This window comes from Aethalodelphis obliquidens, unplaced genomic scaffold, assembly GCF_003676395.1.
Source record: "Aethalodelphis obliquidens isolate GAN/ISIS:26980383/991018 unplaced genomic scaffold, ASM367639v1 scaffold23, whole genome shotgun sequence".
NCBI lineage: Eukaryota > Metazoa > Chordata > Mammalia > Artiodactyla > Delphinidae > Aethalodelphis > Aethalodelphis obliquidens.
Window position 1 is genome coordinate 26,014,850 of NW_020837967.1, and position 25,609 is coordinate 26,040,458.

The following is a 25,609-nucleotide window of genomic DNA, read 5'->3' on the forward strand; positions in this document are numbered from 1 at the left end:
GCCGGCCCAGATAAGGAGCAGCCGCCCCCCCGCCGCCCGCCCCGCTGCCCCGAAACGAAAAGACGATTTACCCATCACTGAGTCTCTGCTGTTTCCTCGCATACATTACCATCAATGCCCGGCCTGTGAGCGTGTGTCGGGGACGGGGAGCGGCCGCGGACCGGGCGGCGGGCGGGCGCGCAGGCGGCGGGCGGCGCAGGGCCCGGCGCGCCCTCGGCGACGCTCAGCACCTCCCCGTCACTGGCGCCGGCGCTCCCGGGCCATCCCCTCCGTCCGCACCACGCTCACGCTCAGCTCGGATCGGCTCAGGCCGGGCAGCGGCGAACCGGTGGAGGGGGCACCAAGATGCGTCCGGCTCGGCCCCGCGCGCAGCGACTGCCTCCTCCGCCTTTGCCTCCTCCCGCTCCGCCGCCGCTACCCCTCCTCCCCCCGCCGCCGCCGCCGCCGGGTCCTCCTCCTCCGCCGCCGCCTCCTCCTCCTGCCGCCGCCGCCGCTGGTGCCGCCGCTGCCGCTCCACCAACTACATCCGGGCAACTCGGCCGCTGCGGCCTTCGGAAACCCTCGGCACTTTCCGCCGCGCTCCTCCTCTCCCACCCTCGCGCGCTCCGGAACGCCGCCTTCGGCAAACCTCGGCTCGCCGCGGCCCTCCTCTTCCTCCGCGGCCTGGCTCGCCTCCTCGCGACCCGTCCGCTCTTTCCGGTCGCCGCTGCGGGCTCGCACACGCGCGTCCGGCCGCCGCCCTTCCACTTTAGGGGTAGTCCGGCTCGGGGAGCCGCCCGAGGCTGGTCCCGGGGGCCCCGGGGCGCGCGGGGCGGGCGGCGCCTTCGGGAGGAGGCCGGTGGGGCGCGCGAGGAGCCATCGCGGACTTAATAAGGGCGGCTGCGCTGCTGCGCGTGCGCCCGGCGGCGCGGGGCGGGGAGGCGTCCCGCAGGAGCGCGCGGGCCGCCGCCCCCGCCCCTGCGGGCTCCGACCGGGAAGCCCCTGGTTGGGCGGCGGGCGGACGCTGGCCCAGGCGCCCGCTCCGCGCGCGGGGACGCGAGCTGCCCCGGAAGCCCGCGCGGCGGCCTGGGGTGGGCAGGGCGCGCCCCTGGGCCGTCGGCGTCTTAGAAGTAAGTCACCGCCGGAAGCGCGGGGCGAGGGCGGCGTGCGTTCCGGGTCACTGCGCGGAGCGCCCGGAGCCCGTGGGCCTGCGCCCCCCGGGTGGGGGCGGGGGTCCGTGGGGGAAGAGCGAGCGCCGCCTGGGCCGCTGATTGGAAACGCGCGATGCGCCTGCACGCGTGGGGGAGGGGGGGACCTTGGAAAAAGTGTTGTTTACTGTTTTCCACCCCTAGCCGCGCCCTCCCCTCCGTCTCCTTTCTTCGTTTCCCATTTTTCTCTCTTCTGGTTCCTCTTTGCTCACGTGCGGTCGTTTGGAGGTTCTGCATGTGAATGGAGGCCTGGGGAGTGCTAAGGAAATTGCTGTCAAGGGAATTTGTTAGCGCGCTCCAGGCACAGTAGCGGCGTTGGCACGTTGGGAGGGAGAAAATCAACTCTGTCACCCCAGCTAGGCTTTCCTGGACGGCGGTGGTATCCAGGTGGTTTTATTTCTCCTTCTGTTCTAAACATCTTGTAAGGCAACACTGAATGAAGTGTAATAAACATACACTAAACATACAACAGATTACATGGAAGAAAGAGGTGAGGTACGAAACAAATCAGAAGAAACAAGGTCCTTCCGAAGAACTGATTTAATTGGTATCCAACCAGTTAATTATGGCTGACCTAATGAAGAGGTGGAATGATGCGGGGAAGAAGGCCCAGAAATCACAGCTGATGGAAAAAGAAAAAAAAAATAATTACGTAGCCTTATTTGTCACATCTACCTGCCAAAAGCCAAGATTATTGCTGTTTGGGAGGACTAGTAAAGTCCACTTAAGGCCCACCGAAGGTGTCAGTAACTAAGAACAAAACTGCCAGTGACTGAAATGAGGAAAAAAAGAAAAGAAAAACCGGAGTCTTTTAAGTGTGGTTTCTAAACACTTTTGTGACAACTGCTCTGAAGACGAAAGACGTCAGATTGGAAGAGTACAGAAAGTAATACATAAATCTCATGCAGAAACTTTTTGAAAGCTGGCAGCAAAATTTATTACTAACTTCTTGTTTGATGATTAGACGTCTGCTGAACTTGTTATATACCGTTTGATCAAAAGCAGCAAACCGGGCTGAGACACGCAGCAAACAGCTCTAGGCAGTGTACAGTCGGTTCTCGTTATTCGCACATTCCATGTCTGCGAATTCACCTGCTCACTGCAATGTATTTGTAATCCCCGAATCAGTATCCAAGGGTTCGTGGACGTGCACAGTGAAAAATGTGAGTTGCCTGACAGGCACTACTGAGGTTAAAGGAGACGACACTCAGCCTTGTTACATCAGCTCTTGCGCTGTAAACAGATGTGCTTTTCACGGTACGTACAGTGTCATGTTTTTAGCAAATTTTTTGTGCTTTTTACTGGTGGCTTTCGTGTTTTAAGTGCCTCCACACCCCCACCCCAGGCGTAGTGGTGAGCTGCTATCTAGTATTCCTAAGCAGAAGAAGGCTGTGTTCTTTGTGGAGAAAACGTGTGTCCTGCATCCTGTTCGTTTAGGGTTATCATTAGTGCTCTTGGCCGTGATGAGGTCAGTGCTGGTAAATCAACAGTACATTAAATAAGATGTCTAAACAGGAACTCACATAAACAAAGTTAGGTACCGGTCAGTTGACGAAATGTGACCGCAGGATCTTAGGAACCTAACCCTTTGCTCCTCCAGGAGAAGTTTAGCATTCCCGGTGACTTTATAGAACACAGCTCTCTCAGATAATGAGAATCGACTGTTACTAAAGGACACGTCCAAATGTTACCCGCATTTTTAAAAATCTCATCTCGTCGCCTACTTTAGATTCCATTATCTGTTGTTGTGAGTCCTCCTTTGGAAATACCTTCCATCCTTGCCTTCTCCCTCCACTTTACATATCTAACCCACAGCCCTGCTCAATTCCCTGCATGCGTGAGGAAAACATAACACCTTACTAACTCTGAAAAGAGCTCCCTGGGTTCCTCACCCCCCTCCCACTAACTTCCCTGATCTGTCTACCCTGCCCTCTTCAACAGCTGTTTCACCTCTTCTAAACCTGACGGTACATCCCCAGTCCTTGCTGTGTTGCTTCTTGAGATGATAGATGGAATCAGAAATCTGTAACAGCTTTGGCCCACGCCCACCTTGCATCTACCAGCCTTCCTCCATCTGAATACACTGCTAGCCTCCATAACTGGATGGATGGTCCAAATTCCTGTCCAAGACCCAAACTGCCACTTTTGCATTGAGTTCCATTTTACTCTTGGAATTGTCCTCTTTCCTTAGCAGATTTTCCCCGCTCAACTTGATTGTTTTTGTCAACTTGTAAAGATTTTAATAGCTAAAATCTTGATCATATCTCCCTGCAAATACTACCCCATTGCTCTGACCTGGTCTCCTATACAGAAGGACTTCATTTGCGCATCTGCTACTCTCTCTCGAACCCACAAGTCAGACTTGACCCCCAGACTCCACTGAAACTAAGGCTCCGGATCCTGGGAGCCTCCACGCTCTCAAATCCCACTTTCGTTTCTCAGTCTTCACGTCACTCCACCTGTCAGCAGCATTTGACACAGCTGATGACTTACTCTCTTCCTCCTGAAGCCCCTTTGCTTGCCTGCCAGAATTCCATTCTGTATTTCTCTCTTGCTTCCTAAATGACTGTTACTTAGTCCCCTTGCTGGTTGCCCTCTTTTTCCAGCCTCTAAATGCTGGAGTAGCCCAGGATTCAGATCTCACAACTTGGACTGCTTCTCCTCTCTGTTCTTTCTCCCTCAGCAGCCCCATCCAGATCTCTGGCCAAATGAAACCCACGTTTGAATCTCCAGCCCACGCCTTTCCCCTAAACACTAGACTCGCACTTAACTGCCTACTTTACAGCACTGCTTGAATGTCTGATAGGTGTGGTAGACTTAATATAGTCTAAACCAGACTGTTAACCCCCCTCCCACCCCACCAAAGAACTGTGATTTAGTGTTCCCTATTTCATGAAATGGCAACTCCATTCTTCCAGACTAAAAACTTTGGAGTCATCCTTGATTCTTCCACACCTCACATCCACTCCATCAGCAAATCCCACCAGCGCTATCTTAAAAATATACCCAGAATCTGATCTCAGCTCACCACCTCCATCACAGCCACTCTGATCCAAGCCGCCGTCTTCTTACACCTGGACAATAGCAAAGGCCACCGGGCTGGTCTCCCAGTTCTACACTTGCTTCCACGTCATCTACTCACTCACGGCAGCTGTCAGTGTGATCCCTTTGAAAGTCAACAACATTCCTATCTTAAAGCCCACTGATGGCTTCCCATCTCACTCAGAACAAAAGCCGTGGTCTTCCATTCTTACCGTGGTCTGCAGGGCCCTGCGTAAACCGCTCCCGCCCACATTACCTCTGGTTTCACATCCAGTATGACATTTGTGCGTGCTCAGTCTTTTCCCACCACTCCATCCTCCACTTTCCTCCACTATACCGAGCATGTCTGTCTCAGGGCCTCTGCACTAGTATCCTCCTGCCTGAGTGCTCTTCTCCTTGGTACCCACTTGCTCACACTGTCACTTCTTCAGGTCTCTGCTCAAATCTCTCATCAGAAAGGGCTGAACTCTGAGAACTATGTAAGCAGCACCCCACCACCATCTCTCTCCCTTACCTTGCTCTGTTTTTCCTGTGCCTCTTGCCATGTAATATGTTGTGTATTTTGTTTATTGGTTGTCTCCCACTAGAATGAAGGTTCTGTGTGACATAATCAGATAAATATTTGGTGAGTGAAAGAATATTTACCTACAAAAATATATACAAAGAAAACAGCAAAATATTATAATTCTCATGAAGAAAAAGATAACATGGGTTTATTTCTGCTTGCTTTCTTAAAGAACAGAATTATAAATTGAGTCCTGCTGTCACAAATTAAATGGGAGTAAAGCTGGATTATTCCTAATACTCATAAAATATTGTAAAAGGTAACATTTGAAAATTTATATGAATTTGCATATGTAACAAATCTTATGCAGACCACTTGCGTTTCTGTTGAATGAGAGATCTCAAATTTGTGAATGAGAGATCTCAAGTTTGTGAATGAGCAGAGATCCATATTTCAGCCAATAAATGAACACATATCAACCATTATGGGGGAGATCTATCAGCCAAAAGGCCATGGGTGACCCTGACGTTAGTGTGGCCCTATTGGTGGAGGAAGAATCAGAAAGTCACGTCATCAGGCCTCTAGTTGTAAAAGAGACTTTAAAAGGTTTGCTCAAATTTCTAAAGGGTCACAAAATAAGGATACATCCTCTGAAATTTTTACCAAGCACTTTTCCTTTCTATCTTTTTTCTCTGTCCTTGCCCTTCTCTCAACTTGGCACAGTTTAGTGTTTAAGAGCATGGGTTTTGGAATCAGAGTGACATAATGTGGAGCTCTGGCTACATTATTGACGGACGAGCAGTGTAACCTTGGGCAAATTGCCAGAGTCCCAGAGGTTATGCTTCCTTATCCCTAAAATTGACTTGATAGGGTATAGGGCTGTTTGTAAAAAGTTAATGAACTTCCGTAAATAATTTAGCAGCACGTGGCACATACATAACTCCACTGCTGGTGGATATCATTCATTCATTCAAAAAAAGCGTTACTGAGTTTCTGTGTATCACGTCTTGGGAACATAGTATTAAGCAAATTCACTTGGTCTCTGCTCCTATGGAGTTTATGTTTTAACTAAGTGCAGTACATAACTAAGAGGAGACCCTTTGTGTTCTCAGGTTTGTGATGTGAGGCTTTCATTCAACTATGTTGAAAATTAGCAAAAACGCAACAAAAATTATGATTTAGAAAAGGGGAGTAAAAACTTCCAGGACAGCATCATATCAGTATATGGTATATCCTTCTAAGCTGGGGTAATAGTGTAAATAATGGAATCAGCAGGTCCTGGGATTCCCACCCTCCCCACACACCCCCAGGATCCTTGTTGATTCATGTATTCACAGTTGAGCTAAGTTCTGGATTTACAACTTGCCGGTTTTTTAAAGTTTCTCCCAGTGATAGATAACAAAGTGCAGCCAAGATTGAGAACTATACCTACACCCTTTGCCTCTGGGAAAACTTCAGCCTCGATTAACCCAACTGTTCACTTTCTCAGTACCTGAAAGCAGTTGCATGCTGCTGAAGGCTGTTGAGTGAACTTCTGAATAGACTGATTCCTCTAAAGTCTCATGATCACCAAATAGACGGACCCTCAGTACAGCCAGGCAGTCTTAGACATTTCTCTCTTCAACCCCCTCATCTACTCCAAAAAGTTCCTCTAACTTCCACTCTCCTCTCACTGTGCTGCCTCCCCTTCACTTTCAGAAGATAGCACCTCCTTCCTCCTAAACCGAAGCCCCCAAATGGAAATTTCTTCCTGCCTCAAAATAGCCAAATTTACCTACACGCAACTTATCCTTCCTTCTACTTACTCAACAATTTACTGAGAACCCACTAGTGCTGGGAATACATCAATGAACAATACAGACAAAAATCTCTACTCTCCTGGGGCTTATATTCGAGTGGGAAAAAACAAACATAAATAACTGATACGGTAATTTGGATAATAGTAAGTGCTATGGAGAAGAGTGGAGAATGATAGGGAGAACTAGATTAGGAATAATATTTTAAACAGAGTGGTCATTGAGGTGACATTTAAGCAAGACTTAAAGGTGATGAGAGAGAGGAGTGTTCCTGGAAAAGGGAACGGTGAGAGCAAATGTCCTGAGGCAGGAGTGTGTCTAGCGTGTTCGAGAGCAATAAGGAAAGCTGTGTAGGTAAAACGTATTGACGGAGGGGGAAAGTATGAGGAAATGAGGTCAAATAGTTTAAAGGAAGGGATGGGGGAGTAGGTGATGAAGGATCAAATAAGCCATTATAAGAAGGCTGGCTTTTATTCTGAGATAGACGAGAAGCCATTGGGGAGTTGAGCAGAGGAGTGACACTGGCTACTGTGTTGAGAATAGTCTTTATGACAAGGAAGTATGCAGAGAAACTAGTTAGGATGCTACTGCATTGTCCAAATGACACTGTTTCAAAACAGGAGTTAAGCCTCATCTCTAAGGCCACTTCCTTCACATATGCTTTCCAGCCTTCCACTTTAAGGAACTAGAACAAGAAGAGAAAAGTAAATCCAGTGATAGCAGAAGGAAGGAAACAATGAAGGTTAGAGGAGAGATAAATGATATAGACAATAGAAAATAGTATAATCAATGAAACCAGAAGTTGGTTCTTTGAAAAGATCAATAAAGTTAACAAACCTTTAAATAGAATGACCAAGAAAAAAAGATCCAAATTACTAAAATTAGGGGAAAATGGGGATATTATTACCAACCATATAGAAATAAAAAGAATTACAAGAAAATACTATTAACATTTGTATGCCAACCAATTTGATGACCTAGATGAAGTGTACAGATTCCCAGAAACAAAGTACCAAAACTGACTCAAGAAGAAATAGAATAGACTTAACGTTACAAGTAAGAATATTGATTGAGTAATCAAAAAACTTCCAACAAAGAAAAGCCCAGAATCATATGGCTTCACTGGTGACTTCTATCAAACATTTGAAAAAACACCACCAGTCCTCAAACTCTTACAAAAAATAGAGGAAGAGAGAACGTCTTCCTCTAGGCCAGCATTACCCTGATAACAAAGCCAGACGAAGACATCACAAGAAAATAAAACTACCAACATAGTCCCTAATGAATATAGATACAAAGTGTCCCTAATAAATATAAATACAAAAATCCTCAACAAAAGTAACCCAGCAGCATGTTTAAATGATTACATACCATGACTGACTGGAATCCACAAAATTATTAGTGCTAATAAATTTAGCAAAGTCACAAGGTACAGGATCAACAAAAACCAGTTTTCTTTCTATACACTTGCAATGAACATTCCAAAAAATAAGAACACAATTCCATTTACAATAGCATCGAATAAAATACTATGAAATAAGTTTAAATGAGACATAAACTACATTGAAAGCTACATAACATTGAAAACTATTTACAAAATACTAAAGAGCTAATTAATGGAAAGACATTCCCTGTTCATATTTTGGAAGACTTAATATTGTTTGGATGGCAAACTGATCTATAGATTCATTGCAGTCCCTATCAAAATTCCAACTATGTTTTTTTGCAGAAATTGACAAGTTGATCCTAAAATTTGTATAGAGTTACAAGGGACCCCAAAACAATCTTCAAAAAGAAGGAAGTTGGAGGACTCATACTTTCTGATTTCAAAGCTTACTACAAAGCTACAGTCATCAGCACAGTGTGGTATTGGCGGAAAGTTAGATTGATAAGTCAGTAAATAGAATTGAGAGCCCAGAACTAAACCCATACATGTGTGTTAAATTGATATTTGACAAAGATATCAAAACATCACTGGTGGAAGACTAGTATTTTCAGTAGATGCTGCTAAGAAAATTGTATATCCACGTGCAAATTAATTCGTTTGAACCCTTACCGCACACCATATAAAAACACTAACTCAAAATGTAAGCGGGCAACTATACAAGTCTTAATATATTGGGGGTAAATCTACATGACTTTGGATTTGGCAATGTTATTCTTAGATATGACATCAGAAGCACGAATAACAAAATGAAAAGTAGATAAATGGATTTCATCAAAATTTAAAACTTCTGTGCATCAAATGACACTATCAAGAAAAAGCCCACTGAGTGGGAGAAATATTTGCAAGTCATATACGTGATGAGAGTCTATTATCCTAAATATATAAATAACTCTCATAAATTCATCAATAAAAAACAACCCAACTTTAAAATGGTCAAAGCACTTGAATAGACATTTCTCCAAGGAAGATATTTTAATGGCCAACAGTACATGAAAAGATGCTCAATATCATGCCATTAAGGAAATATTAATACAAATCAAAACCACAATGAGGCCTTCCCTGGTGGCACAGTGGTTGAGAATCTGCCTGCTAATGCAGGGGACACAGGTTCGAGCCCTGGTCTGGGAAGATCCCACATGCCGCGGAGCAACTAGGCCCATGAGCCACAACTACTGAGCCTGCACGTCTGGAGTCTGTGCTCTGCAACAAGAGAGGCCGCGATAGTGAGAGGCCCGCGCACCGCAATGAAGAGTGGCCCCCACTTGCCACAACTAGAGAAAGCCCTCGCACAGAAACGAAGACCCAACACAGCCCTAAATAAATAAATAATTTAAAAAAAAACCACAATGAGATACCACATCACACCCACTAGAATGACTGTAATTAAAAATCAAACCAGTGTTGACAAGGATGTGGAGAAATTGGAACCCTCATAAATTGCTAGTGGGAAAGTAAAATGGTGCAGCCACTATGGAAAACTGTTTGGTGGTTCTTCAGAAGTTTAAACATAGGATTACTTTATGACTCAGCAGTTTCTCCTCGTAAATATATACTCCAGAGAAATGAAAACAGGTATTCAAACAAAAGCTTGTACCTGAATGTAGCCAAATAATGACCAAAAGTGGAAACATCCAAAGTGTCCACAACATATGAATGGATACATTGTGGTATATACACACAATGGAATATTATTCAGCCATAAGTAGGAGTGATGTACTGATACAGGGTACAACATGGATCAACCCTGAAAAACCTGCCAAGTGAAAGAAGCCAGACACACACAAAAAAACACATAAGATTCTGATTCCATTGGTGTGAAATGTCTAGAATAAGCAAATCCATGGAGATAGATGAGTGGTCGCCAGGGACTAGGGAGACATAGGACTGGGGAGTGACTGCTTGATGTGGAGTTTCTTTGTTGAGTGATGAAATGTCCAAATTTAGACAGTGCTGATGGTTTCGGATGTGAATGTACTGGAAGTCACTGAATTGTACGTTACAATGGTGAACTTTGTGTTGTAAATTTTACCTCAATTTACAAGAAAAAAGCAAAGCATCAGTGCCTCCCCTCTCTATTTGCTTCCAAGCACCCTGTCTACTCCCATGGCCTCTGTGTACAGTTACCACCTATACACAGATGGCTCACTAATTTGTATCTCTAGCTCAGACCTTTTTTCTAAGTTCCAGGCCTGAATATCCAACTACTTACTTACCTAACACCGCCACATGAAAGCTTCAAATGCATCTTTGAAATGTAGAAAACCGAGATCATTCCCTGGCCTTTCAAACTGGGTCATCTTTGAATGTTCCCTATCAGTAAAGGTTAAAAATAGCTCACACTCATTGAGGGTTCACCTCGTGTTAGGGCTGAAATAAGTGCTTTACATCCATCAGTTCATTCAGTCCTCATAAGAACCTCATATTATCTGCTTTTCGCTCAGAGAAAATTGAGAGGTCAAATAACTTGCGGATATAACACACCATGCAAGTAAAGCTAACTTTGAGCAAAGGCATCCTGACTTCTCTTTTTTTTTTTAATTAACTGATTTTTTTTTTTTTTTTTTTTTTTTGCCGTGTTGGGTCTTCACTGCTGCATGCGGCCTTTCTCTAGTTTTGGCGAGCGGGGGCTATTTTTCGTTGTGGTGCACGGGCTTCTCATTGCGGTGGCTTCTCGTCATGGAGCTCGGGCTCTAGGCACTCGGGCTTCAGTAGTTGTGGCACGCGGGCTCAGTAGTTGTGGCTCGCAGGCTCTAGAGCATAGGCTCAGTAGCTGTGGCGCACAAGCTTAGTTGCTCTGTGGCATGTTGGATCTTCCAGGACCGGGGATTGAACCTGTGTCCCCTGCATTGGCAGGCGGATTCTTAACCACTGCTCCACCAGGGAAGTCCCATCCTGGCTTCTCAAAGTCTATGTTCTTAATATTGCTGGACCATCATCTACCTTTTTATAGAAACCTAAAAGTCATCCTTGTCATTTCTCTCCTTTACACGCCATAGCCAATTCATCATTAGGTCCTATTGACTTGATTGCCTAAATCTCTCTCACTCTATCCAGTTCCTTTTATCTCTACTACCACCAGCCTCATCCAAACCACTATCTTTTGTCTATACAGTGGCTTCCTAATTGATCACTCCATGTCTAGTGAGAACAACCTAATGAAAAATAATTACAATTTTGTATCTTCCAAGTAGGGAATTCATATTGTCTTATGCCCACGGAGCATTTACAAATATTAATCAAATTTGGCCACATAGAAATCCTTACTGAATTTCAAAAGCTAGTAATCTTAAAAGCTACTCTTAAGATCTCAGTGCAGTAAAACTTGAAGTCAACAAAGTTTACCTTTATTTCTTGATTTTTTTTTAGATTTTTTTTTTTTTGACATGGACCTTCGTTTTTTTTAAGCCTTTATTGAATTTGTTACAACATTGCTTCTGTTTTATGTTTCGGTTTTGGTTTTTTGCCCACAAGGTATGTGGGATCTTAGTTCCCTGACCAGGGATCGAACCCTCACCCCCTGCACTGGAAGGCAAAGTCTTAACCACTGGACCGCAAGGGAAGTCCCCTATTTCTTGATTTTTTTTTTTTTTTTTTTTTGCGGTACGCGGGCCTCTCACGGCTGTGGCCTCTCCCGCTGCGGAGCACAGGCTCCGGACGCGCAGGCCCAGCGGCGATGGCTCACGGGCCCAGCCGCTCCGCGGCATGTGGGATCTTCCCGGACCCGGACCGGGGCACGAACCCGCGTCCCCTGCATCGGCAGGCGGACTCTCAACCACTGCGCCACCAGGGAAGCCCCTATTTCTTGATTTTTAACTTCTGGTTCATCGTCAGTATCTCCAACACTCCCGCCTTCCTTGTTGGTGATTTTAGTATGCATATCAATGCTCTGATACCTTGGCTCCCATCTGCTTGAACAGCTCTCCTTTTCACTCTGCCTGAGTCATTCCCTTGATCACTCTCTAGTTGGAGCTTCTTATAGCAGAAACTGCAAGCCCTCCATGTTCTCCATTTCATGCATCCCCTTCTCTGACCGGCCTCCTGTTTTCCAGCGCACCCCTCTAGGTATCTGGTCTCGACAATTCTTCAAAGTCACTGAGAATTCCAGTTATCGATCCTATCAGTGTTTCACTGCCCCTTACCCTTAGTTCCCTCTTTACCCTGTTTAAATTCCATAGTCAATCATTGATCACTCCCTTAGATATGCCCTTGATTTCTTCTCTTGATTCCTCATACTCTCCTGGCAAAACCATAACTCATACCTGGCTCCCAGGTAACTGAACATGACTGGAAGAAAAATGAAAGCATGGTAAGAGGTCTCACTTTAAATTTATGAACACAAACCTCAACTGATCTCAAAGTGCTGCCAGGCAATCCCTCTCCCCTTTTCTTACACAACTATTTCATACAGTTCTTCAAATATTTACTACTTTCTACTCCCAGTCTTACCCTCAGTGATAACTTTTCATACTTCCTGGAGAAAACTGAAACAATCAGAAGAGGGCTCCTGCCACTGTATCTATCTGCCTGTCAGCGTTTGAACTCATGGACTCTGCGTTCCGGCCCGTTACCGTATGAAAACCATCCATGTTCTCCATGTTCTTATCTAAAATCAGCAGCTCTGCTTGTGTACTAGATCAGGGATCAGCAAACTGCAGCCTGTAGGCCAAACACTGGTCTTTGTTTTTATACAGCCCATGAAGCAAGAATGGTTTTTACATTTTTTGATGGTTGGGGGGAAAAAAGACTATACAACAGAGACCATGAGTGGCCCCAAATTATTTACTGTCTAGCTCTTTACAGAAAAAGTTTTCTGGTTCCTATACTAAATCCCATCCTCACTCACCTACCCAATGATCTTGATTCAACAATTCTCCCTTTTCTCCCTTACATTAACAAGTTTTTGCCTCCATACTGGATTATTTCCACCATCGTTCAAGCATTCTGTTATTCCTCTCATTTAAAAAAAGTACAAAACTTGATCTCCCTTCCCTCACTTGTTACTGTCCCATTTCTTTGCTCCCCTCTGCAACACAGCGTCTTGCAATAACAGTCTGTAACGTGTCTCACGTTTCTCCCTTCTAATTCTCACTCGAATCTACTCCCAACTAGGCTTTCACTATCACCAAAACTGCTCCTGTCAAGGTCACTAATACCCGCCATATGCTAATTCCAATGGTTAATCTTCAATCCTAGTATGAGTTGACCTAACAGCAACATCTGACAAAGTGGTTCACTCCCTCCTGCTTGGTACACTTTCTTCGCTTGATTCCCAGAACACCATGCTCTGCTTTCTCCCTACAGTACTGGTGTCTCCTTTACTGGTCTGGTGCTTCTCCCTGGTCTCACATTAGAGGGACTGAGGGCTCAGTCCATTCTCCATCTGTACATCTCGTTTCATGGCTTTCAAAACCACCTATTTGCTGGCAACTCCCAAATTTAAAACTAGCCTTGACTTCTGAAATCTAGTTTCCTGTATCTAACTGCCTACTCAACATCTCCATTTGCAAGTCAAATGAACATCTAAAACTTAACATGCAGAACCAATGGCCTGATCTTCAACGCTAAACCTATTTAGTAGTCATCCTCATTTCACTGATGCTAAATTCTATCCTTCATGTTTTTGAGGCTAAAAACTTGAGAGTCATTCTTGATTTCCCTGTTTTACACCACACATCCATTCCATCAGGAAATTCTGTTGGCTTTGCCTTTGGGCTAGAACCAGAGTCTAATTCCTTCTCTGTTCCTCCACTGCCACCACCCTGATCCAGGCTGCTGTCGTCCCTCGCTGGGTCACTGCTCAGCTGCCTACTCCATGGTCTCTCTGTTTCTACCCTTGCTCCGCATAGTTTGTGCACCATGTAACAGCCAGTGATGCCTTAAAAATATAAATCTTATTGTGTCACTCATCTGCTCAGGATTCTGCCATAGTTCCTCATTTCATGAATACTGAAGCCTAAAGTCGAAACAATGGCCTCCGAAGGCCCTACGTAAACTGGCCCCTCTTGCCTCTCCGACCTCATCCCCAGTTCTCTGCCCTTACCTGCTCCAGTGGCCTCCTTAGTCTTCAAGTACTCTAGAGTCCTGCTGCGTAAGGGCTTTTGCACAAGCTGCTTGCATCCTTCTGCGGTATGTGCACTTGGGTAACTCCTTTGCCTCCTTTAAGTTCTTGCTCTAATTTTGCCTTCTCAAAGAGGCCTAATTTGATCAACATATTTGAAATTGCAGCCCCCTTCCTGCCCTTATGATTCACCTTGCTCTCCTCTGTTTTTTTCACCTGTAGCGTCTACCATGCCCTAGCATGCTGTATAATTTACTTACTATGTTTATTGTTTATTGCCTACCTCCTGCCCACTAATGTAACCTCCGGAGTCTTTGTCTCTGTTGCTCACTGATGTGTCCCAAGCATATAGCTCATAGTTGATGCTCAATAAACATTCGATGAATAAATGAACAAACAAAGTTTTAAAAAAACTTAACTGGGCTTCCCTGGTGGCGCAGTGGTTGAGAGTCCACCTGCCGATGCAGGGGACACGGGTTCGTGCCCCGGTCCGGGAGGATCCCACGTGCCGTGGAGCGGCTGGGCCCGTGAGCCATGGCCGCTGAGCCTGCGCGTCCGGAGCCTGTGCTCCGCAACGGGAGAGGCCACAACAGTGAGAGGCCCGCGTACCGCAAAAAAAAAAAAAAAAAAAAAAAACTTACTAACTTTCCAAACAATCTACTACACAATTATTAAATCATAGCTGCGATTACAAATCTTATACAAATGGAAAAACTAGAACAGTTTATATGAAAATACATGAGATATGAATAAAACTTAAACGCAGAGGAAAAAATCGTAGCTTTAAAGGAATATAATGCCAAACATACAAATTCTTACTGTGATCAGAGATCCGACTTGGGCTGTGTACCATCACGTGTTATATCCATCTTAGCCTAGCTACTGGACTTCTCTCCCAAGGTTACTGCATTAGAACAGCGGTTCTCAAAGCGCAATCATTGGGCCAAAGCATCAGCACCACTGGGAACTTGTCAGAAGGCAGATTCTGTTCTAATAAGCCTCCAGGTGATTCTGATGCACATGACTGAGGTTCAATATATTAGAATCAGGGAATTTATTTCTTACTGGCCTGTCTCCTTCCAAGGTCCAGGAAGAGGAATAGAGTCTACTTTTGACTCAAATACTTTGTCTTGCATAGGGAGACAAATTTAATGGATCAGATAAGTTTATCATCTATGTTAACCAATACAAAATATCTTCAATTCTTCATGCATGTAAACTTTGAGTACCTTCTGTTTGTTAAGATGAGGCAAGATAAAAATATTGTACAGAAGAAGATTCACAATCATAGGCTTACATCTGTCTTAGAGGTTATTATCCTGATTGAGGTTGGTAATCACAGTCAGATCCTCATAGAATATCCTGTTTATTTAGTACCTAAGAATAAGTTTAAAGGAAGTACCAAGACCTATATTGAGAACATCTTAAGGATTTACAGAAGGATGTAAAACAATCTGAGTAAATTGAAAGCCATTTAATTTCCTAGGTGGGATAACTTAATATTGCATAGGTGGACAGTGCTTCCAAATAAATGCATAGATGTAATGCAGTTCCAATCACAATCACAACTTGGGGGAAGTGAATGTTGTTTTGGCAAATTCATACCAAAATTTATCTTGAGAAATGAACTCATTAAAAATTCAAAATTAGGAGAAAGGAGAATGACGAGGGGGAGCTTTTCATACCATACATTAAAATTGACTATAAAGCAAAAGTAATTTAGATTGCATATTATGGATACTGGAAGAGACAAATACAAACGGAATGAAATGGCCAAAAATAGATCCATGTGGTTATAACAAATCACTGTATTATAAAGGAGAAATTGGAAGTCAGTTGTAAAGTGATGGACTATTCAAGAAATGTTGAGATGATTAGTTACCCATTCTGAAAGAAAGAAAATTAGCTCCTCTCTTGGTATCATGCTCCAAAATGAATTCTTAGTGTATTACATCTCTAAATATTAAAAATTAATTAAAGTACAGGGACTTCCCTGGTGGCACAGTGGTTAAGAATCCGCCTGCCAATGCAGGGGACACGAGTTCGAGCCCTGGTCCAGGGAGATCCCACATGCCACGGAGCAACTAAGTCCGTGCGCCACAACTACTGAGCCTGCGCTCTAGAGCCCGTGAGCCACAACTACTGAGCCTGTGAGCCACAACTACTGAAGCACGCATGCCTAGAGCCCGTGCTCCACAACAACAGAAGCCACACTGCAACGAAGAGTAGCCCCCGTTCACTGCAACTAGAGAAAGCCCATGTGCAGCAATGAAGACCCAATGCAACCAAAAATAAATAAAATAAATAAATTTATTTTAAAAAAAGAAAGAAAGAAATCTAGGGCAAATAGTTGGCTAAAGTCACAGAGATAATAAAAGCAGGAGGACTGTGGCATTTGGGCCCTAGAAAATACCCTGTCATCCACTACACCATGCCACCTCTAAATGAATTAAAGCAGAATTTTCAAGTGTGAGCTGGGAGTAGTCAAGACCCTTTCAAAAGATCTCTGAAGTCAAAACTTTTCATACTAATAAAGCATTATTTGACTTTTTCACTCTCTTTTCTGAGTGTACAGTACAGTTTTCCTGAGGCTACATGACAAGTGTTATTGCAAAAGACTGAGTGCAGAGCAGATGTGAGAATACAGCTGAGTTCCACAAAGGCAGATATTAATGAGATGTAGACAAAGCCACTCTGTGTTTTGAAAAATACAGTTATTTTCCTAAAAATATTTATGTTAACATGTAGTTTATTATTTTAAATGAATTAATAAACATTTTAGAATGTTCTTAGTTTTAATTTCTAACCTGGTAAATATCAGTAGATAAAACCCACATAAACAGAAGTTCTTTGGAGTCCTCAATAATTTTTAAGGATGTAAAGGAGTCCCGAGACCACAAAGTTTGAGAACTACCAAATTAAAGAATTACTTTCAGGGACTTCCCTGGTGGCACAGTGGTTAAGAACCCGCCTGCCAATGCAGGGGACACAGGTTCAAGCCCTGGTCTGGGAAGATCCCACATGCCACAGAGCAACTAAGCCCACGAGCCACAACTACTGAGCCCACATGCCACAACTACTGAAACCCGCATGCCTAGAGCTCGTGCTCCACAGCAAGAGAAGCCACCACAATGAGAAGCCTGCACACTGCAACGAAGAGTAGCCCCTGCTCGCCACAACTAGAGAAAGCCCACGTGCAGCAACAAAGACCCAACACAGCCAAAAATTAAATAGATAAATAAAAATTAATTAATTAAAAAGAATTACTTTCAGACAAGAGACAGTCATGTCACTTGGGCCTCCATCCCCCTTTCTGTGTTCCTCACTTAAACAGAAGAGATTCCATGGGGGAATCTGTGGCTTCTCCCTCAAGACTAAAATCTTGAGAACTCTTTTCTAGACTAGAGCAGTGTTTTCCGAAATGTACGCATAGAAAGTTACTTGAGATGCTACTATCCCACCATCAGCCCATTTCTACTCCCTGGGCACGAATCTGTGTACAGCCCCCTCTGTTCAATAAATAGCCCCCCAGGGTGCCAGCAGATGTGAAGGGGCTCCCTGTAGGCAGAGCGCGTGCTTCTCTAGGGCCCATGCGCCATCAGGGCAAGTCCAGGATGACAAGGGAGTAACTGATGTTTGTAATCTGCTGTGGCCAGAAGGGCACCTGATTCTGGTTTTCCATTTACAATACTGATTTTTAAAGTTTCCTTTTGAGATCAATTTAAGTTTAAAAACTGAGTTGATTTAAAGAAAAGTGTTAGGAAAAAATGTTATATATTATGTGAATATGACAGTAAAGAAAAATTAGATATTCTGTGAATATGGCAAAATTTGTTAAGTGAGGGAAGTTTGAGAAACGCTGGTCTAAAACGAATCACTGATCTGTCTGGAGTGGGTCTTTAGATGGTTGTTAGGATCTGAGAAAAATAGGGCAAGACTTGAGGTACCTTCACACCCGCACTCTAGGGGAGATACAGAAGGAGGAGAGCTCTGCGCTAAGAGTGAAAGATCAAAGCCCTTTACTTTGGCGTTTGTGGGGGATTTCTAGCCTCTAGTTATTCCTTCCCCCAACGACACCTGCTTATCAGTATGTTTCTTTCACTTACACAAAGCTTGTGTTCCTCCCCTGAGTCTACGCTACTCAGCCATGGTGCAGACTTAATTACCCCTTAAAGCACCACGTGATATCGTATCTGATAAGGATTGATATCCAGAATATATAGGGAGTTTTCTACAACTCAACAGCAAAGAAATCTGATTTTAAAATGGATTAAGGACTTGAAGGAAATACACACACTGCCAATAAGCACATGAAAAGGTACGCAGCATGACTAAGCATTAGGAAATGCAAGTCAAAACAACAGCAAGATACTATCTCACACCCTGCAGGATGTCTATTATTAAAAAATTATAAAAAACCAAAAAAGCAGAAAATAAAAAGCATTGATGAGGATATGGAGAAACTGGAGCCCTTATGCCCTGCTTGTGGGAATGTAAAATCGTGCAGCCACTATGGAGATTCTGCAAAAAATTAAAAATAGAATTACCATATGATCCAGCAGTTCCACTTCTGGGTTTATGCCCCAACGAAAGCAGGAACTCAGACAGATATTTGTTCACCAATGTTCACAGAAACAATGTCTGCAAAGGCAAAAGATGGAAGCAACCCAGTGTCTATTCATATATATGGATTTTTAAAAACTATACACACACACACACACACACACACACACACACAGGAAGGCACTTAAAAAGGAAGGCACTTCTTACACACTACAACATGGATGGACCTTGAAGACATTATGCTAAGAGAAATAAGGCAGTCACAAAAGGACAAATGTTGTATGATTCCAGTTAGATGAGACAGCTATTGTAGCCAAATTCATAGTGACAGAAAGTAGAATAGAGGATACCTGTGCTGAGGAGAGGGGGTAAGGGAGAGCTGTGTTTTTATGGGTACCGACTTTCAGTAGGGGACGATGAAAAACTTCTGGAGGTGGATGGTGGTGCTGCTTGTGCAACAACGTGAATTTACTTAATGCCACAGAATTGTACACTTTAAAATGGTTTGAACGATAAAATTTATGCTATGCTTATTTCACCACAATCTTTAAAAAACACAATGTGAGGAATTATTACCCACAAAACTTAAAGTACAATCTGAATCACAATACTATACATCTCATGTGAAATGGATAATCAGACATATGGCACAGGTGACCCCCAAGATACCAACCAATCCCTGCTCACAAAACCACAATATTCAATGTAATTTGCATGGCATCGTCTACTCATATGTAAGCCCATTTACTCACAGACTAAAGTTGTAGTCTGACGGAACTTTGCTTCTGGGTTCACATTTTAGACTTTACTTTTCTTCCGCAGCCCTGGTAAGATTACAGTAAAGCAGGCTGGGTCCAAAAAGGAAGCACTCCTTACCGGGAAGTTACCCCAACACGGAAGCAGTTAGTTATCCAACCAGTATATGCGGCAACACCTCTTGGTGAGGGAGTGAAAGTACAGTGGTGACAGTGCTCAGGCCTTACCTGTTCAGATCCCTGGTTTATCCAGGTCGTTTTGCAGTGCAAACTTCACCAGCTTCTTTTTGCAAAACAGTATAAAACCTTAAGAGAGAGCTGATTCATATTTTGAAAACTGTTCATCATTTTATCTACTTTTTACCAATTACTCTTTTCTTATGAACAAATGGTACTTATTTTTAATTTTTTTTTAAATGTTAGGAACTACATAAACTAGCAACATTTCTCCAAAAAAAGAGAGCTTATAACTGCCCCTAAGGCTTCTGTTTTGCCCTTCAGTTATTATCTGCCTTTGAAACAAAGCAGAGGGAAAGTCTGAAAGTGGTTTCTTGGGGCCCTTTTAGTCTCTTAAATTTTAGAGAGATGACACCATTTCGGGGTCTTTAGTAAAGCAAGATTTGCTTATAAGACTCTGGTGAACTCTAGGGGCCTCTGATAGATTTTGCAATGATTTCTTGTTAAAGTAGGGTTTCTCCAGATCCTGCAGCTAGCAAGCACCACCCCGTCAACACTCTCCTGACAGGACATCACTTCTGCAAAACCCTCCAAATGTGCATATACAGGTATTTTGTTCAGAATTTGAATTCCTGGGATATTGCTAGATTAAGGGAGTCACAGGCATACAGTGTAATCCAATTTAGGATAGAGTTAACATGGTACCCAGCTTTTCACGCAGTGTTTAAGGAAATGTTATGATGATATCACTCATGTCAATGTCCAGTATTTCCTAATGAATCAAGCTTCATTTCAAGGCTGTATGACTTCTGTAGGAATATCCTTTTAAGCTCACCGTGGACCTGTGTTATGTGCGTTTAGGCCACCGCAGTAAACACACGGCAGCAGGGAGCACCCTTGGCACACACGAGCGGGTCTCTGTCCTTGCAGCCCAGCCCAGGAGGGACATATGACTCCATCAGCACGGCTCCAAACTTGTATCAGTGTTGACTGCTTGCCAGGTGGTATGGCACCAAATTCTCTCCTTTTAGAGTGGTGTTTTCCCATCTGGCTTTCATCCTTTCTTGCATCACAAAAGTATACTTCTAGAAAAAGGAACATTCATCAGCTATATCAAAAAAGACAGGCCGCCTTAAATCAACATCTAAAAAGATTAAATTTTGTTTGCAAAATTCTAAGACAGATTTTGGATGTTTTCTACATGAAAGCTACTTTCCTGTTCGAAGGAATATTGACCTGTTTCTATAGTGAATAGATTTACCTATGGAACCCTACAAATAGAATAGCCCTCTGTGGCAAAGAGGCTTTCTGCCAGTATCTTTTCTCCTTTTCTTTCTTAGTAGAACCCTTGGTTTGTAGTGGGACCCATCTCTGTCCAGGAGACTGTATTTCCTCACTTCCCTGTAGCTTGATGTGGTCATGTGACCAACGTCTGTCCAATAGGAAATAAGCAGAAGCCGTGCAAGGAACTTACCGAAATCCTTAAACAGAGGGGGCTCTTCTCCCTCTCTCCTTCCTCTGGCACAACATGAGCGTGGTGGCCGGAGCTTGAATAGCCCTCTTGAACTACGAAGTGGAAGCCACGTGCTAAGGACGACAGAGCAAAAAGCAGCAGCCTGGTTTTCTGGCACCGTGGACAGGCATGTCAGCCCAGGAGAGCCTACCGCCGGATTTCCACACGTGAGAGAACGTACTCTGCTATTTTGGTAAGCCACTGTAATTTTGGGTTCCTTGTTGCTCATAGCTACGTCTAACTCAGCTCTCGAATATGGAAAGAAATGATCTTTTGAGAATATAGCATCATGTGCTCTAAGTTGTTTAATTGAGGCTGATGGCGGCGTCTCCATTTGATGAAGGAATTCAAATCTGAATGATGTCCCCGTAGTAAAAAAAATTAATAACAATACAAGCTCACTTTGATTTCCCTCTCTGAGGGCGTCAGTACCTTCACTGCGATGTTCACTTCCTTTGAAAGAATAACACGTCTGACAAGTGGAAGTTGGTTATCTGAAGCAAACACCTTGCTACTTCAAATCTGCTAAAGACAAACTGTATTCGTTTCAATTCCTGCGTCTAAAGCAATCGTGGGAATGTGTGTTCCAGTGAATTCAACGGATTAACGTTAAATTAATAGGAAGCGCATTCTGCACTGAGCATGGTTGCCTCTAGAGTGCTGCTAACTTACTTCTCGACCTAGATGGTGGCTGCTTACATATTTGCTTTGTATTTGTCCATTAATCTGTACCTATGTTTATGTACTGTTCTGTGTTATATATTTCATACTAATAAAGGATTAAAGACGTGACTTTTGTGATTCCTTTTAAAAATGCACCTTTCACTTGTTTTGAAGCAAGTGTTTTGTTTTGTTTAATATTTGTTTTGGCCACACCGCGTCTTAGCTGTGGCACACGGGATCTTTTTAGTTGTCGCCTAAGAACTGTTGGTTGCAGCCTGCATGTGGGATCTAGTTCCCTGACCAGGGATTGAACCTGGGGCCCCTGCATTGGAAGCACAGAGTCTTAGCCACTGGGCCACCAGGGAAGTCCCACAAATACTTTGTTTTTGACGAAAAAATGTAAAATATAAAATTCATATTATTGTCAGCAAATTTCCCAATAAAAATGTATTGCTTTGATTAACAATTTTTATCAAATATGTGTGGTATCTTCATTGAAACCGTCCAGTAGTTTAACTAAGGATAATCCCAGAAAATTATCAGACTTTCTCTATATAACATCCACTTTAGCCAAACCCTTTAATAAATAGGATGTAGTTGAAAGATAACCACCTCACGTCTTTAGTAGAACAAACCTAGAATGAATGAATGGCTAGATTAGATTTTTTAAAGTTCCAGGAGCATTCTAAGACATATTTCTGTAAAAATAGATAGCATAGTAAAAGAGCATTGGTCTCCACTAGTGTGTTTGGACAAGGCACTTAAGTTTTTGAGTGTTAGTTCGCTCTATCTATAGAAGAGATATGATAATCCCTGCCCTCCTAGATGTGTGAAAGACTGTTGAACAAGCGTTTTATAAGCCTGTTATTATTAATATACAGATTTGATTTAACATGGTTATGGTCCAGATTGATCCAAGTTCTCTGAGGCTTCATGTGCCAGCAGAGGGGATGTCTCAGTTGAGTTAAGCCATACTAGCTGCCTTCGCAGGCGCTGTGACCTCTCAGGGAATTAGCACAACACAGATGTACTCCTCCATCACCCTAATGCAGTGCGAGGCAGGAGGGTCTCTTTGGCGGCTCTGCTCCAATTCTGGGACGTGGGGTGCTTACATTTCACAACTCCGCCGTCTTAAAGTCCTTTACTTCCAGCTCTACTGATGGGAAAGAGAAGACGGAGAACTCACACCTGCCCATAACGGTTCCGGACTGAAAGAGTCATGTGTCCTCCCCCCAGAGTCCTCGGCCAGCACTGTTTCTGTAGCCCCATCCCAGCTGCAGGGGAACACAGGTACTTACAACACTGTCTCACAACAAGCAACTTACAAGGAAGCTACTTGATTTAAAGCCAGGATTCTTAATATCAAGTCCATGGAATGGCTTTAAGGGGTCTGAGAGTCCCATTAGATTTTACACAAAAATCTGGACTTGTGTTGTGATGTTTATTTTCCTAGGAAGAGGATCCATCTCTTTCTTTGGTCTCAAAGGGGTGCTCAAAAAAAAGTAAAGAATTACTGATTTAAGGCAATAGGTAAGGGGAGAAAACTGTGGAATTGGCTGCTATCCTTCCTTTTAAATTTAATACTGCCTACAGTTTACTGCCTACTTAGGGTAGAAGACACATGGACAGTAGAGGTTCCACGCACAGTGGATGGCTAGTTGTTACACCAGGCATTTTTCATATGCTACCTTTAATCTTCACATTCACCTCGAAGGCAGATATTCTCATCCCCTTTGTGCAAATAGGGAAACTGAAGCTGAGCGGGGCCCTGTGAGGTTCCCAGGCACCGACACCCTATGCCCCCCGTTTCTTGTAGGCAAGACTCCAGCCTCCCTGACCTCCCCTGAGTTCCAAAGGGCAGATTATGGAACAGTTGCTAATCAGGGGGGAGCAGCCAGGGAACCACCTGAGGCAAGACTGAAGGGGCCAGAGAAGCTCGTCCACCTGAGATGAGGTCAAGGGAGCGCATGCCCTGCACACTTCCCACCCTGAGTCATGGTTACAAAGACCCTCATCAAATCCTGGCAAAGTAATACAGCTGTCCTTTTCTGCTTCACCCCAAACCCTGTCTCCGAGATTTGATCCTGCACCCGTGTGCAGAGAGGCTGAGCTTTCAGGAGCAAAACTAAGAAGCACAAAGATCACATAACATGCCTCAGATCACACAGCTAGTAAATGCAAGGCATGTGTGTGAACCCAGGACTGTTTAGCTTCAAAGTCCTCATATCACTCTGGGCCATTTAGGTGTTTATTATCCATTGTGAATGAGATGTAAAAGACAATATGGCCTGAACGTATTCAGAACTTTATTTTCCTGCAAACTGAACAAACCAGACAAAATACCAGTCTTTAGCAGAAATGTCATAGAAATTTCTGTGGTTGAATGACAAGACTCCAACATTGATGAAGATCTGTTGTGTACACAACTGACTACAGATAGAGAAAGGCCAAATAGCAAAGAAGAAAAGTGAAAGAATTTCTACCTGATTCATATTTAAATAGATGGATAGATAAATAGAAGTATGTGCTTAGTGCTTTTCTGATTTTTAGATAACTTTTATTATTTTTTTAAATTTATTTATTTATTTAGCTGTGCTGGGTCTTAGTGGCAGCACGCGGAATCTTTTAGTTGTGGCATTCAAACTCTTAGTTGCGGCATGTGGGATCTAGTTTCCTGACCAGGGATCAAACCCTGGCCCCCTGCATTGGGAGCGCAGAGTCTTAGCCACTGGACCACCAAGGAAGTCCCTGATTTTGAGATAACTTTGCAAATAATTTTCAGTAGTTTCATTTAGCTGGTGAGAACTTTTTTTATTCTTTCTAAATTTTTTTCTGAATTTTCTAAATTTTCACTTTAAATATAGAAAGTCATTTAGAAATATTAAACATGTCCCTGAAGTATCCAGAGTGACTCATGATCCACTCAGCCACTTCAGAGAGCATGGTGGAGTTGGTACCCTGGAGCATTTTTGGCAATAGAATCTGGATTTTTTTTTCTCTTGCAAACAACAAAAACCAACTCTGGCAAAATGGAATTTATTGGAAGAGCGTAGAGAATTCCTGGAAAGCTGGGTCCCCCAACTTGGACAAAGAATAGGAACCAAGTTGATCTCCAGGGTCAGGAAGCAAGTTGCTCTCCATGGTCGGGAAGCACGTTGTTACTGCTGCGAAGGTCTTGCAGCAGTAACATTTTGTCAACTTGTAACTGTTCTCATACCCATGCTTCACTGATTCAAAGTCTCAAAGAGGTCTGAATATCCAATCCTCCATCATAGGCTCAATACCCCTCTCCGTGCTATTTCCCCACCCCTGCAGCCTTTTGTTCCTAGAAGGGAAAGAAGCCACTTCCTCCAAAAATGACACACGATAAAGGATTCTCAAAAAAGAGACTGGGGTGCCAAATAGGACAGCCAGACAGTAACTAACTGCCCCCACTACAGCCAGCCATCCCCAGCTCACTGACACAAGGTTCTTTGTGTACAAATTTTAGAAAAGGAAATTAAAAAGTGAAACGTCATAGTCAAATTTCTTAGTTACCTATGCTAAATGAAAACATAATAAATGTATTCTATAAAATAATATATTAATTTGGAAATACCACTCATCTCTTAATCACTGCTGTTTCTTTCCCAATACTTATCAGAGGAACAAAAGCTGAGTACAGGTAGGTCTTTTAAAAGAATGGTATAGGAATTCCCTGGTGGTCCAGTGGTTAGGACTCGGTGCTTCCACTGCTGTGGCCCTGGTCTGGGGATTAAGACCCTGCAAGCCACGCAGCATGGCCAAAAAAAAAAAAAAAGAATAGGATTGATTATACCAAAGGGAGTACAATAAGGAAAAGAACTTATGAATAGTTAATAACAAAAGTAAGAGGTAGATAGAAAAAAGAAATAAGGGATGAAG

The 25,609-nt window shown here is 43.4% G+C and overlaps 2 protein-coding genes and 1 long non-coding RNA gene across 12 annotated transcripts in view; 1 reads left to right on the forward strand and 2 right to left on the reverse strand.

Annotated features, from left to right (window-relative positions):
- The window catches only part of WAC (WW domain containing adaptor with coiled-coil), an 84,728-nt gene extending 83,929 nt beyond the window's left edge, over positions 1 to 799 (reverse strand). For 2 of the 8 annotated variants that reach the window (XR_003436062.1, XM_027122026.1), the window contains exon 1: positions 72 to 593. Coding sequence is in view for 4 of the 8 variants with exons in the window: in XM_027122026.1 (XP_026977827.1) it covers positions 72 to 112 (41 nt within the window). In the remaining 4 variants the exon portion in view is untranslated. Of the gene's footprint in view, positions 1 to 71; positions 594 to 628 lie in introns of those variants that run through there. The other 6 variants (XM_027122032.1, XM_027122031.1, XM_027122025.1 and 3 more) reach the window with 5 other exon arrangements.
- On the forward strand, positions 346 to 24,189 carry LOC113628220 (uncharacterized). The gene is made up of 4 exons (XM_027121499.1): positions 346 to 354; positions 759 to 1,109; positions 20,974 to 21,236; positions 22,858 to 24,189. The coding sequence occupies exons 1-4, from the start codon at positions 346 to 348 to the stop codon at positions 22,916 to 22,918; spliced, it is 684 nt and encodes a 227-aa protein (XP_026977300.1). The 3' UTR covers positions 22,919 to 24,189.
- On the reverse strand, positions 3,707 to 19,860 carry LOC113628419 (uncharacterized). Of its 3 annotated transcripts, XR_003436064.1 has the most exons (4): positions 19,351 to 19,860; positions 18,583 to 18,676; positions 4,744 to 4,826; positions 3,707 to 4,338 (listed from the first exon to the last, which is right to left on the reverse strand). It is a non-coding gene; the product is annotated as an uncharacterized LOC113628419 (long non-coding RNA). The 3 variants fall into 3 exon arrangements; XR_003436063.1 differs by lacking the exon at positions 19,351 to 19,860 and having other exon boundaries at positions 18,583 to 18,733; XR_003436065.1 differs by lacking the exon at positions 19,351 to 19,860 and having other exon boundaries at positions 3,707 to 4,353; positions 18,583 to 18,733.
- Positions 24,190 to 25,609: the final 1,420 nt, after the last annotated feature.